This window comes from Hydra viridissima, unplaced genomic scaffold (assembly GCF_058129835.1).
Source record: "Hydra viridissima isolate aposymbiotic clone 2 unplaced genomic scaffold, HvirCarnegie_v1 scaffold_19, whole genome shotgun sequence".
Taxonomy (NCBI): domain Eukaryota; kingdom Metazoa; phylum Cnidaria; class Hydrozoa; order Anthoathecata; family Hydridae; genus Hydra; species Hydra viridissima.
Window position 1 is genome coordinate 1,644,889 of NW_028324318.1, and position 14,643 is coordinate 1,659,531.

Below are 14,643 nucleotides of genomic sequence, written 5' to 3' on the forward strand. Positions count from 1 at the left end.
ATTCAGCAGAAAGCACAAATATGCAAATAAACAGACCAGCGCTATCTTTCGCTGAGGCCCTTAAAAGCGCTCAAGAAAGAAAAACAAACCAACTACCGCTACCCAGAGCGGCTGAATTAAAATCTAAAAAGGAAGAAATCCACCAACGGATCTTCCATACGAAAACTTACACCCCCGACCAAACAACGGCCGGGATAGAAAAAAAAGTGACAGAAATAATGTCAACAATACAAAAAGAGACTGGGACGGGAAGTATAACTTCCATCCAGTATAAAGGTAAAGACGAATACGCCATAGAGATGAAGACAAAAGAGCTAGTCCAACATCTGCTCCTTAAAGGTCTCCACTTTCCGGGAGATCCACAAAAGGCTCCCACAAAAGCGAGAAGGAACCCGATACTTTTGATAACCATCAAAACGGACGCCTCAACACTAAATGAAGAAATAGCCGATGCGCTTAGCCCGTTCGGTAAGATTGTAAACATAAGTTATGGCTTTTATAATAACAACAGACTCATACGTGACGGGAGAAGACTCGTACATATCATACCAACAGTCGACATCGAAAAAATCCCCCCCACAATAACAATTGACTACCGAATTCATCCAATGTACTTCCGAGGAAAAACAACATTACAGACAAAAACACCACAACAAGAGACCGAAAAACTCTTACAAGACCTAGAGATATCTGACTCAGACACTGCCACTGACGAAATGTCACAGGACGAAGAGGAAGAAAAAGACACAGAGGAAAAACAAAAACAAGACACGAACACCCCAACCGACATACCAGACACACAAAACAAAGAGACTGAAAAGAGAAAGGAAATGACACCAAAACCAGCACCCAGACCTCCAACAGTAAAAATACCACAACACAAAACAGTAACCCACCCTGCGCAAACACCAGAAACACAGGGCAACACAAATGAAACAAACACAGAAAATACACCTACAAACAGCGCTGACGTCACAAAAACGCCACGAAACTCGACTCCGACTCCTACCCCAATGGAAACAGAACCCACAATGACAGACGTAAAACCGGACACCTTACAAAAACCCCCTAAAAGGAAAAGCGCGACAACTCCAACAAAAGAAAAAAAACTAAACGACATAAAAACGAAACGAAAACCTAACCGACTAGAGACCTAACTTAACTAACTACACACACGATATCTCCAAACTAAAAAATAAAAATAAAAATGACTATTACAATAAAAACAATAAATACGGCTGGTATGCGAAATCTCCAGAGGAGAAGGGAGATTTTGCATAACATACAGCAATCAGAACAACACATAACTTTTCTACAAGAGACGCACATCACGCCTGACTTGTACAGACAAACAGCTACGCTATGCACAGGCACCATACTATTCAGCTCCGGAAAACAAAACACCGACGGAACACTCATACACATAAAAGACCCTACAATCAAACCGACAAACACCGTAAACGACGTACAAGGTAAATACCAAATCACAGACATACACATTGACAAACTAGACATTACTATGATAAACGTATACGCACCATCAGGAAACACCACACAACACCAATACAAACGAAAAGAATTCTGGAAAAACCTAAAAAACATACTATGCACGCCCAGAATTCGAGACAGACATTACAAACTGGCGGGTGACTTTAACGTAACACTTTCAGACAAAGACAGACGTTCACCAGCAATACAAAAATACAGATGCATTTCATAACACGCACTACAAGACCTCATTTACACTTTAGACGTAGAAGACATTTACCGCACACTCCACCCAAACGAACAACAATACACACACTATCACAGCCAGACAAAGACGAGAACAAGAATAGACAGAATATACACAAGCAAGACTCTAAGACAATACATCACAAATGCAGAACACCAACCCACCACACTTTCAGACCATTATAACGCACCGACAATTACCATAAACGTATAGCCCCAACCGAGAGGAAGGGGATACTGGATACTGAACAACACCCTACTAAACGACAAGACATACATAGACCTCATGACAAAAAAAATAACCACTCAAACAGAAAAACACCCAGACTTTAGACAACTACCAGAATGGTGGGAAAACACAAAAAACAGATAAAAGAAACGACACTGAAACACGCACACAAACGACACAAACAGAACAAAATACAAGAACTGAGACTAACGAGAAAACTGAGAAACACACTGAGAAAGGAGGAACGGAAATATCTAGACAACACCATGAGCACAAACATTAGACACAAACTTGAACATATACAGAGACGAAAAGAAGAAGCCGCACGAATACGAACAAAACAGATACGGAACAAAGACGGGGAACGACCGACAAACTATTTTTGCAATTTAGAAAAACAAAGACAGGCACATCACGAAATAACGGAACTGAGAGACAAACAAGGACAATTACAGCAAGACCCCGAACAGATACTAAACGTTATGACAGACTTTTACGAATCACTGTACACCAAAGAAGAACTGAACACACAGGCACAGACAGAAATACTAACCGAAACGAAGACCCCCCGACTAACGGAAACACAAAGACAATTATGCGACGAAGACTATACAGAACAAGAAATCACAACAGCACTACAAAACATGAAAAACGAAAAGACACCAGGCAGAGACGGACTGACAGCGGAGTTCTATAAAAAATTCTGGCCGCTGTTGACAAAACACTTTACAAAAATGACAAACGCAGTACTGGACCGATCGTACCTAACACAATCACAAAGAGACGCTTTAATCACATGCATATACAAAAAAGGAGACAGAACAGACAGAAACTGGCGACCTATCTCCCTACTGAACATAGACTACAAAATCATCACAAAGACAATTACGAACAGAATAAAAAATACATTACCACACATCATCAGCATATACCAGACTGCATGCATCCCACACAGACAAATACACATGAACCTACTATACACCAGAGACATCATAAAAATAGCACACACAGAAAACATGAAAAACACAGCCATCATTTCCATTGACCAAATAAAAGCCTTTGACCGAGTGGACTGGACGTATTTATTCAAAACGCTGACAAAATACAACTACGGACCCAAGACTATACGAAACATAAAAACGCTATACACAAACATATCCACAAAAATAAAAACAAACGGACACATATCGCGACCGTTTTACCCGACAAGAGGGGTAAGACAAGGATGCCCTCTATCCATGACACTTTACATACTACAGGCAGACATACTAATACAAAACATAACACAAAACAAACACATAAAAGGTATAAAGACAAACTACAACGAAACAAAGGTAACAGCTTACGCGGACGACACACTGTTTTACATCACGAAACTGAAATCCCTACAGAACCTAGACAAAACCCTACACAGATTCGAAACCGCTACCGGACAGAAACTGAACAGAAACAAATGCCAAGGACTGTGGATAGGACGAAACAAAGACAAAAAAACCGGACCGCTTGGCTTCGAGTGGACAGAAAACAAAATACGCACACTAGGCCTGACTTTCCCCAATGACGGAACAGACGACATAACAGAAAACTGGAACAGATGCACACACAAACTCAAAAAACAAATACAAGACTGGAAGAGACAAAACCTGAGTATTAAGGGGAAAATCACAGTGGTGAACACCTTAATACTCAGCAAACTATGGCACACTCTACAAATACTACCGACACCAAACAAAAAACAGGTTGACAAGACCATGACACCTATATACGACTTTATATGGAACAACGCGAAAACAAGAATCAACAAAACACAGCTACATCAGACAATACGCAACGGAGGACAAAACCTAATAGACATAAACACAAAAGCACAGACACTACAAACAAAATGGACGATCAAAATACTCACACACAATACACACATGCCATGGACAGACACAGCAATACATTTTTTAAACAGATACCGGAACGCAAGACAAAACAAATACACGCTATACACAGCCACCAAACCCAACGAAAAACCCCCTATACCAAAAACATACAGAGACTTAATACACAACTGGGAGACATTTACCAAAGACATAAAAGTACAAGACGACACACTTGAAGCCATACTGAACCAACCGCTATACTATAACCCCCTACTGCCAACAAAACCCACTACTGAAAACCCGTTCCCCCCCCTACCGAGACCCACAAAACACACAAAAACGCAAGACATACAAATAATAGCAGACTTATGTAACTTATCGACACCAGGACTACTCACAGCAGACAAACTAGAAATACCACACAGAACATTAACAGAAATAACAAAACGGATACCGACCATTTGGATGCACAAACTGAACACGGAAACACCCACTTACACATATCGCAAATACATCCCATCCATCCACATAGAAAACAAAAACAGAAAACTGACACAGATAACGAACAAACAGATCTACCACAGAATACTGACATCAAAAATGACACCCCCCGACAGACATAAAAAATGGAACAGAAAACTCCCACCCGGACAAACGCCTATAACAAAACGAGACTGGGACAGAAAATTTCAAAAACTACAAGACAGAAACCTATATAACAAGGCCAACGAAATACAATACAAATACATACACAGAAAACTCCCATCACTCAACACCATGCACAAATGGAACAAAAACATAGACAAAACATGCAAACGATGCGACAAAAACGAAACGGAAACATTGCAACACTGGTTCTACTACTGCCCAGACACACAGAAAATATGCATACAAATCATAAACATACTAAACACCATATACCCTAACGACAAATACAGCAATACCCTAAAATTCTTTCTTATGGGTATTGCAACCGCACAAGACAGAAGTATAGGCGACACATGCATAGACACATTTTACGAAACAGTACAACACACACGAAACACACTGATTTTCGAAAACAAAAAACTAAACGCTCCACTGCACTTTAACACGCTACTAATAAAGAGACTGAGAACAGAAATAAAGACAGAAAACAAAAATCAAAACACTTACAAAACCGCTATTAAAATTTGCGACGAAAACATCAAAAAACATTACAAAAACACAACAACACAAAACAACACAACCCTCAACAAATAAAAGCCATAATATATAAAATGTAAATAAGTATAAAATGTAAAAAAAAAAAAAAAAAAAAAAAAAAACTTAACTAAGTAAAAAAAAAAAAAAAAAAATATTATATAGCAAAAAATCAAATAAAAAATATATACGATTGTAAATAAATTTATCACGGAATTGTAAATATGTAGATTATACCGTCCACAGCTGCCCATGGCTGATGCGACGTAAAAGGAAATAAAAAAAAAAAAAAAAGATCAAGTGTAGTATCTGTTCTTGATTTTCGCCACCGAGGCAGCGGTTTTTGTTTATTTTAGTTACGCCGATGGTCGACTCTCAAGAGTCGAGCGTTCTTTCCTTGGATGAGATATCCGCTAACCTTCTTGAGAAGATGAAAAACGTTGCAAACGGTTTGGAGGAAAACGACGTGCATTTCGATTATAGCGACGACACCAGCAGCGACGACGAGGAGATGGAGAGCGATACTTCGAACGGAGCGCCACGACAAAGTGATCCAGAGAAGAAATCGACGCCACTGAGCTACGCAAAAGCGACCTCAGCAAACGCAACAAACGGGGGATATAGGCCTCAACTCAAAAACACGCTACTTTGCAATCTGCAGAGCCGTGTCAGTATGTACGACATACTTGTAACATTGGAAAAGGAGAACCTCGACGAAGAGATGGAAGGAGTTCAACTCATTCGAGGCAACAGAGTGCTCGAACTCGTCATGAAGACCGAACGAGCAAAAAATATCGTCCTCGAAAGAGGCCTTACAATCGGTGGCCAACACTGCCGATTTTTCAACTCAACCCCCGCCCGACTTCCTAGCAGAAGAACGACGGTATCCATCATTGGTCTACCACTAGAAGCGAAAAACTTCATAGTGGGAAAAAAACTAGAAGAGATGGGCTACGGAAAGCATCTCTACACAAGACCGGTGATGAAGAAAACACCGACAAAGGGGACCCCATACTATTCGGGGATACTGGTGGCGATTATGGAGGATATCAAAGTCCCCATACCCCACTTCATAACCGTGTGTGGACACAGGGTTCGAGCAATCCACAACGGACAACCTGCCAGAATACCAAGGCAGGAAGCGAAACAAACAGAAGAGAAAGTAACACAGAAAACCCCTGAGGAAGTCGAGGCTGTCGAAACGAAGGAGGCTGCTAAAGAACTGGCTGAAAAGGTCATCGAGATGCAACTGAAAGAAATCGTTACAGAAGCGATCGAAATCAACAAGGAGAAGAAGCCAGTTGAAGAAGAAGAAATCGTTCAACTCACCATTGAAGACAAGGAGCAAGAAGACAGCAATGATGACACGATGACTGAGGAGAGCGAGAAGAACGAGGCCCCCTTCCGAACTGTAAATAAAAAGAAGCGGAGGCAGATGAGAAAGGACAGGGATGAGCTTCGAAAGAAGCTCATCACAGAAAACCCTGACTCGGCTGACAAGGCTGGGTGAGTAGATTTTCTGTGTTTGTTTTTATTTTTATTTCTAACTTTTTTACTTTGAAATCACCCGAAGAATAAGTGTTTCTTTTGGGTTAAAACAAAAAAAAAGCGAAAAAAAATAATATCTTACGACTTTTTGAATTTTTTAATCTTTCTTTCACGCTGAACACGTTTCTGTGCAACTCATAAAAAATGCGCCTTTTTTAACCAATGAAATCTAGCACAGGTGTTGCAAAATTTAACGTTCTAAATCACAAGGAATTCTATTTTCTCATTCGTGAACAATGGATGTAAAAATTCTCACGCTTAACGTCAATGGTCTAAATAATGCGGCCAAAAGACGCAACTTAATGAACTATTGCATAAGTAAAAACTGCGATTTTTATCTTTTACAAGAAACGCATTGCTACGGTGAAAACTTAGATAAATGGTCAAAAGAATGGCAAAACTTAACTAGAGGCAATTCCCTGTGGAACAATGGCACCCACAAGGAACGTGGAGTCGCGATCTTAACAAATAAAGACTTAAAAGTAAGCAAAATAACCACAGATAAATGCGGGAGAATTCTTGCAGCCAATTTTTGTTTTAAGAAAACGAATATCAGAATAATAAACATATACGGCCCAAACGAACCTCAGCAAAAAGAAAATTTTTTTAATTCTCTAGAAAAACATGCGCACAATTGCGAAACACTTATTCTATCAGGTGATTTTAACATGGTTGAAACTCCCTCCCTCGACCGTCAAGGTGGTGATTTGTTTAACAAAAATAATACTTTAGGTCAAAACAACCTTAAGAATTTTTTAGAAAAGTACGATTTAATCGATATCTACAGAGAATTAAATCCTCTGCAGAAACGGTTTACGTACGAAAGTCCAGACAAGACTTTCAGAAGTAGAATAGATAGAGTGTATGTTCCATTAGCAGCGAAGGAGGAGAGCGCATGCGAAATTATCGACGCGCCACTTAGCGACCACATGGCTGTAATCTGCGAAATTAGATTTGAAAAAACTAATAGAAGAGGTCCAGGATATTGGCATTTAAATACCGATATCCTTAAAGATGAAATCTTTTCTCACGCAATAAAAGCTGAATTTGAACGTTTTAAAATTAATAGAACCTATCAAAATAACAACCAATGGTGGGATCTATTTAAATATCAAGTTAAAGAAACAGCAATAGAATGCGCTAAAGTATTAAGTAGGCAAAACAAAGCTAAAAGTGAAATTATATTGGAAGAAATTGCTAAAGAAAAAGCGAACAAAAACAAAAATAAAGAAAAAATTAAAAATCTTGAAATGAAACTTGTAGAACTATCTAACAGATCTGGAGTCTTTGTAAGAACAAAACAAACCATAGTGGAAGTGGGCGAAACACCCTCCAAAGCGCTTTTTCAAATGGAAAAAAATAATCAAAAAAAGAAAACCGTTAAAAAAGTCAAAAGCGGCGATTGTCTCTACACAGACACCAAAAACATACAAAAAACTATTAGAAAGTTCTACAAAGATCTATATAAAAAACAAAACATAGATATCGCGGAAGCAAATTTTTTTCTAGAAAAAATAAAAGCGCCTCTAACAAACGAGGAAAACGGTTTTTTAAACATTAATTTCAGTTGCGAGGAACTGCAAAAAGCGGCAAGCTCGCTCGCAGCAGGCAAATCCCCGGGAATAGATGGCATACCAGTAGAATTTTACCAACAATACTGGAGCCTAATTGGAGAGGAATTCACTAAACTAGCAAACGAAAACCTCTTCGACAAAAACAATGATCTTCCCTGGTCTCAGAGAACTGCACTGATCAGTCTCCTACCCAAATCGGGGGACTTGACTATGCTGCAGAACTGGCGCCCGATTTCCCTGCTGTGTGCAGATTACAAAATAATAACAAAAGCACTAGCCCTCCGGCTTGCAAAAGTATTACACAAAATACTCGAACCGTCACAGACGTGCTCTGTGCCGGAGAGAAACATATACTCGAATCTATTCCTGACGAGAGATCTTATTGATTATACGAATGAAAAAAACATAGAGGGATATCTAATCGCTATAGATCAAGAGAAAGCCTTTGACAAAATTGACAGAGGTTTTCTCTTTATGATCCTGAAGAAACTAAACCTTGGGAAAAACTTTGTTAGAGCAATAAAACAAACTATGAAAAGCGCTCAGTCCCTGATTTTCAACAACGGATACTTGAGCGCCCCCTTTAAAATCGAGAGGGGAGTAAGACAGGGTGACCCGATCTCTCTAATGCTATACTGTATCGCGGTCGAAACCCTGGCGCTCGAAATTAAAAACAACAAAAAAATCGATGGTATTCCGTTACCAGGGACCAAAACAAGCTTAAAGGTGATGCAATACGCCGACGACACCACTGTAGTTGGGCGTAACATCACCTCTCTAGAAGAAATTTTTAACACACTAGAAAAGTTTGAAAGAGCGTCTGGCTCTAACATCAACAAACATAAAACCAAAGGTTTGGCACTCGGGAACTTTGACCACGTTGAATGCGACTCAATCCTAAAACAACGGAGGAAAAGCGACGTCGTAGTCAACTGGGTCAACGAAAGCGGCCTGAAAATACTGGGCATCACCTTTTTCACAGATCTCCGCCTTACCGCCAAACTAAACTGGCAAAAGGCGTTCGAGAACTTTAAAAACAAACTAAAAAACTTTAAATACAGAAACGTCTCACTACGGTGCAAGAGTGTTTATGTTAACACTCTCGCACTGTCTAAAGTGTGGTTCGTAGCAAACGTGTTTCCTATTGAAAAAGAAACAGAAAAACTCATAAAAAAAGAAATCTCAATTTACCTATGGCAAAACAACTTTGCGGAACCAATAAAAAGAGACATTCTGAATTTACCTGTAGAAAAAGGAGGATTAGGTATCCTTAACACGCATGATCAATGTCTGGCCTTGAGAGCAAAACATATGTTGCAAATAAAAGAAAATCCAAAACCTCACGAGAAATATTTTCTACAAAAATACACGCTGGCTTTTTCGCTCAACAACCTGGCAAAAAACAAATACCCCCAGTGGAATTTTTTAACAGAAAATAACTACCCGAAAACGCTTAAAGACCCCCCCCCTTCTATTATAAGGATGTGGTAGATTTACTCAGGCAAAACGAACTAATATTTAATATCCAACATAAAACCTCAAAAAATATTTACCGTTATTTAGCTAGTCTAAAACTAATCTCAAACATAGAAAAAACCCAACGAATCTGGGACTGCCAGTTCCAGAAAACGCTACCGTGGGAAATGATCTGGCTACGGAGCTTTAACTCTTACGCGCAAGGCCCTACCCAGAACACCCAGTGGAAAATATTTCACGATATTCTCCCCACTAAACTAAAAATTCATAATTGGAAAAAAAACAGAGGACGAGGAGCGCCGAACTGCGCCACGTGCGGTCTTACAGAAAACACTCTTCATCCTGTGCTTTCCTGTAAGACCGCGAGAACAGTGTGGAGACACTTTAAAAGTCTCTACGAAAAACTAATTTATCCAAAAACTTTTAATGCTATCCACGCCATTTTTATGATTAACATAAGCGACCTCCCAAGAGCGGATAAAAAAGCAAAATTAATAACTACAATAACAAACATTATAACAACAGAACTCTGGAGAGCGAGAAACCTAAAAACAAAAGAAAACAAAATTGTTACCCCCTCAAAAATAATCCAAAACGTTAAGAGAGAAATAAAATGCATTTGGCAAATAAAATATAACAAATTTGCAAGAGAAAATAACATCGAAAAGTTTCACGAACTGTTCTCAATAAACAGCGCGGTAAGCGATAAAAATGAAATAGAACTCGTCTTCAATATAGAATAAATACAAAACATCACCTTTCCCTACGGCCATGTCCTAAGCCATCCAGTGGTGACTAAGGATGTGAGTTTAATTTTTAACCGCATGGGGTAATACCCATGCTTTTATTTTTTAAAGAAAAGAGTTTTTTTATACGAGTCGATACGGGAATGTAAATACGATCATCATCCCATCGTCCATAAAAATGACCTACAATTTTTAAAAAAAAAAAAAAAAAAAAAAAAAAAAAATTTTTAGATTTTCTAAGAAATGAGTCTTAATGAAGTACCAAGACACTCGCTGATAGCAAACCTTTATCAAAAGTGCTAGCTATCATAAAATTACTAGTCTATTAAGTCCTTAATTTGAAAAGGCCTTTATCATAAACTTTCTTTTGTGACTTTCGTTTTTTTCTTTTTCAAAAAAAAAAAAAAAAAAAAAAAAAAAAAAAAAAAAAGCCATTCCATACGAATTTGTCCTGCGAGTGTAAAAACTCGATGGATGTATGAATTTTTTATAAGGTCGTGGCGTAATACCCACGATTATATATTATAAAAAACGGGAAATTTATATCTGAAACACTTGTACTATAGGAACATGGAGTAACTTCCATGTAAATATATTATAAACTAGTAAATATATATTTGTAAAACGGAAAATTGTAAACAAACTGGTAAATATATGAAAAAAAAAAAAAAAAAAAAAAAAAAAAAAAAAAAAAGTATCAAAGGCAAACTCAGGGTCGACGTGCTTCTGGGTCTTCCCTGGAGAGGTTCGGGCAAGTCCGCAAGGCAGTTGCTGGAGGACTCTTAATACTCAATACCTCAAGTGTAGTATCTGTTCTTGATTTTTGCCACCGAGGCAGCGATTTTGTTGTTTTTTTTAGAGCAAGGTTTCGTTTTTTGCGTATATGGAGACTGACACCTCCGAGAAGAGCGCACTCGAGATTGCCGACAAAGCCGAAAAACTTTTGGAGAAAATGATGGAATGCTCGAAACAATCAGAATCCTCGGACGAAACGATGATGCAGTACAGTAGCGATGATAGCGATTCGGAGTATGACGATGACGTCAACCGGAACCCATCAGAAAACATCAGGAAGAAACCAACGAGCTACGCTGAAGCCGCGTACGCCCCTAAAGTCCAAGCGGAATATAGAGCGCCGCTAAAAAACACTTTAATATGCCCTCTACAACTTCGAGCCAGCCTGATGGACGTGCTTTTGGCATTCGAGGAAAAAGACCTTGATAAAGAGTTAGACGGATTGCAGCTCATTAGGGGAAATACTATACTTAAAGTCGTCATGAAAACTGACAGATCTAAAAACGAACTTATTGAACAAGGCCTGAATATTAAAGGCCTACACCATAGGTTTCAAAATTCTACGCCAAATAGGATGCCGAGTAGGAGGACTCATGTCTCTATCATTGGACTACCTTTGGAGGCTAAAAACTGCCAAGTCGGTAAACTCCTTGAAGAAATGGGCTACGGCAGGCACCTCTACACGAGGCCGGTCATGAGAAAAACACCAACTAAAGGTAAAACATACTACTCAGGCATCCTGGTGGCGGTAATGGAGGACCTGCCAGCACCGATGCCCAACTATATCTCTGTAAGGGGATATAGGGTTAGGGCGATCCACACCGGGCAAGGTGGGGGCAGGCCCAACATGAATGTGGAGCAAAAACAACAGGCTCCACAATTACCAACTGAGATAGTACCTAAAGCTATTGCGTTTGAACTAGCAGAGCAGGTAATTGTCGAAGAACTAACAAAAATAGTCGAAGAAACGAAAGAAGAAATAACGAACGGAACGACGAAGGAAGCGGATAGAATGCAGACGGTGGAAGAGGACGATACGCTCGAATGCGAGGAAGAGAAAAAGGACGAACAGACGAAGGAGAAAAAAGAATCGAACGAAATAGAGATGACGGAGGAGAGGGTTAAGAAACAAAATAAAAGGAAGACAGAGCAAAACAAAAAAACTACTGACGAAACGAGAAGGGCGGTAAAAGAGAAATGTAAAGAGGACCCACCTGGAGTCGGGTAAGTACATTTCTGTGTTTATTTTTTATTTTATAAAACAGCGAACTTATAAACCCATGTTAAGTCTCCATCCGTTAATCTGAAATAAGAAAACATGCGCTTTTTGACGCAATTAATCTAATTCTGGCTCTAAAGAATGTTTTACTAAGTTTTTTTAAATAATTAATCAAATTTCTGTGGTTCTCTTAAATGGCTGCAAAAATTCTCACGCTAAACGTAAACGGTCTAAATGACGCAACCAAAAGGCGAAACATAATGAAATTCTGCATAAGTGAAAAATGCGACGCTTTTCTTTTACAAGAAACACATGGCTGTGAAGAAAATACTAAAATATGGGAATTAGAATGGCAAAACATGACGCGAGGAACATCCTTGTGGAACAACTTTACCCACAAGGAACGCGGAGTCGCGATTCTGATAAAAAATGACATAGAAATAAACGAAGTCACAAATGATAAGTGCGGGAGAATTCTTGCCGCTAACCTTAATTTTAATGATTCAATATTTCGAATAATAAATATCTATGGACCTAACAATCCTCAAAAGAAAGAAAACTTTTTTAAGTCATTAGAACAACATACGCGTAAATGCGACATTTTATTCCTGGCTGGAGACTTCAACATGGTTGAAAATCCTGCCCTAGATCGATATGGTGGTGACCTATTCAATAAAAACAACACCCTAGGCATAAATCAGCTTAAAAATTTTAACGAAAAATACGAATTGATAGATATATACCGAAAACTAAATCCTCTAACACAGGATTTTACCTTCGTAAAGCCTGATAAAAGTTTTAAGAGCAGAATAGACAGGATTTATGTCTCTGGAAACGCTGCGGAGGAGAGCGAATGTGGCGTACTTGAAAACGGCTTAAGCGACCACAGCGCTTTTTACTGCAAAATTAAAATTCCAAACAAAACCGCGAAAAGACCAGGATATTGGCATTTAAACACAACAATTTTAAAAGATTCTAAATTTCAGAAAAATATCACGCGAGATTTTAATGCAAACAAAAAAAACATGCATTTGTACGGAAACAAAAACCAGTGGTGGGACTTGATGAAAAACAATATAAAAGAAAGAGCAATAGAGCGCGCTAAGGAAATTAAAGCAGAAAAGCGAAATCAAATTGAAAACCTAGAACGCGAAATCGAATCGGAAAAATTAAAACCAAACAAAAACAGCGCAAAAATTAAATCTCTTAAAAGAGAAGCGAGCGACTTAAAATACGACGGCGGAGTTTTTGTAAGAACGAAACAACTCATAGTGGAAGAGGGTGAAATTCCATCGAAAGCTCTCTTCCAAATGGAAAAAAACAATCAAAACAAAAAAACAATAAAAGAAATAATCAGCGGGAACAACGTCTACAGCGACACCGCGAATATCCAAAACACTTTAAGGAGCTACTATAAAAATCTCTACAAAGTCAGAAAACACTGCCAAGAAAAACAAGACCTTTTCCTCAATAAAATTTCAAAAACTCTTACCAACGATGAAAGCGCGTTTTTAAACATAAAATTTAGTAGCGAAGAACTGCGTAAAGCCGCAAACTCCCTAAGCAGAGGGAAAACACCAGGGATAGACGGAATTCCAGTGGAGTTCTATCAAGATTACTGGGATGTCTATGGGGAGGAACTCACTGCCCTTGCAAACGAAAACCTTTTCGACAAGAAAAACCAACTGTCGTGGTCCCAACGAACGGCCCTCATCAGTCTCCTTACAAAAGACGGAGACCCCAAAATGATACAAAACTGGAGGCCGATATCTCTGCTGTGCGCTGACTATAAAATCATGACGAAAGCGCTCGCGCTAAGGCTAGCAAAAATCCTCCACAAAATATTGGAACCGTCACAGACGTGTTCCGTTCCAGAGAGGCAAATCTTTTCTAACCTTTTCCTGACAAGAGAAGTAATAGAATATAAAAATAAACAAAAACGTTGAAAGTTTTCTCTTGACCATAGATCAAGAGAAGGCTTTCGACAAAATAAACCGAAAATTCCTTTTCAAAGTCCTCGAAAGATTCAATCTTGGTAAAAACTTTGTAACAGCAATAAAACAAACAATGAAAAACACCCAGTCCTTAATTTTGAACAACGGGTACATGGGAAAACCCTTTAACATAAGGAGAGGCGGGAGGCAAGGAGACCCGATCTCCCTCGTTTTATACTGCATAGCGGTGGAATCGTTGTCACTAGTGATAAAAAATAACAAAAACATTGAAGGCATTCCCTTACCAGGCACCAAAAACAACCTTAAGGTAATGCAGT

The 14,643-nt window shown here is 38.8% G+C and overlaps 1 protein-coding gene across 3 annotated transcripts in view; it reads left to right on the top strand.

Moving 5' to 3' along the window:
• Positions 1–10,856, top strand: part of LOC149876641 (uncharacterized) — a 124,070-nt gene extending 113,214 nt beyond the window's left edge. For 2 of the 3 annotated variants that reach the window (XM_090075193.1, XM_090075195.1), the window contains exon 2: positions 5,320–10,856. In XM_090075193.1, the coding sequence (XP_089931319.1) occupies positions 5,378–6,523 (1,146 nt within the window). In that variant the 5' untranslated portion in view covers positions 5,320–5,377 and the 3' untranslated portion in view covers positions 6,524–10,856. Of the gene's footprint in view, positions 1–5,259 lie in introns of all 3 variants that reach the window. The other variant, XM_090075194.1, reaches the window with a different exon arrangement.
• The last annotated feature ends 3,787 nt before the right edge of the window (positions 10,857–14,643 follow it).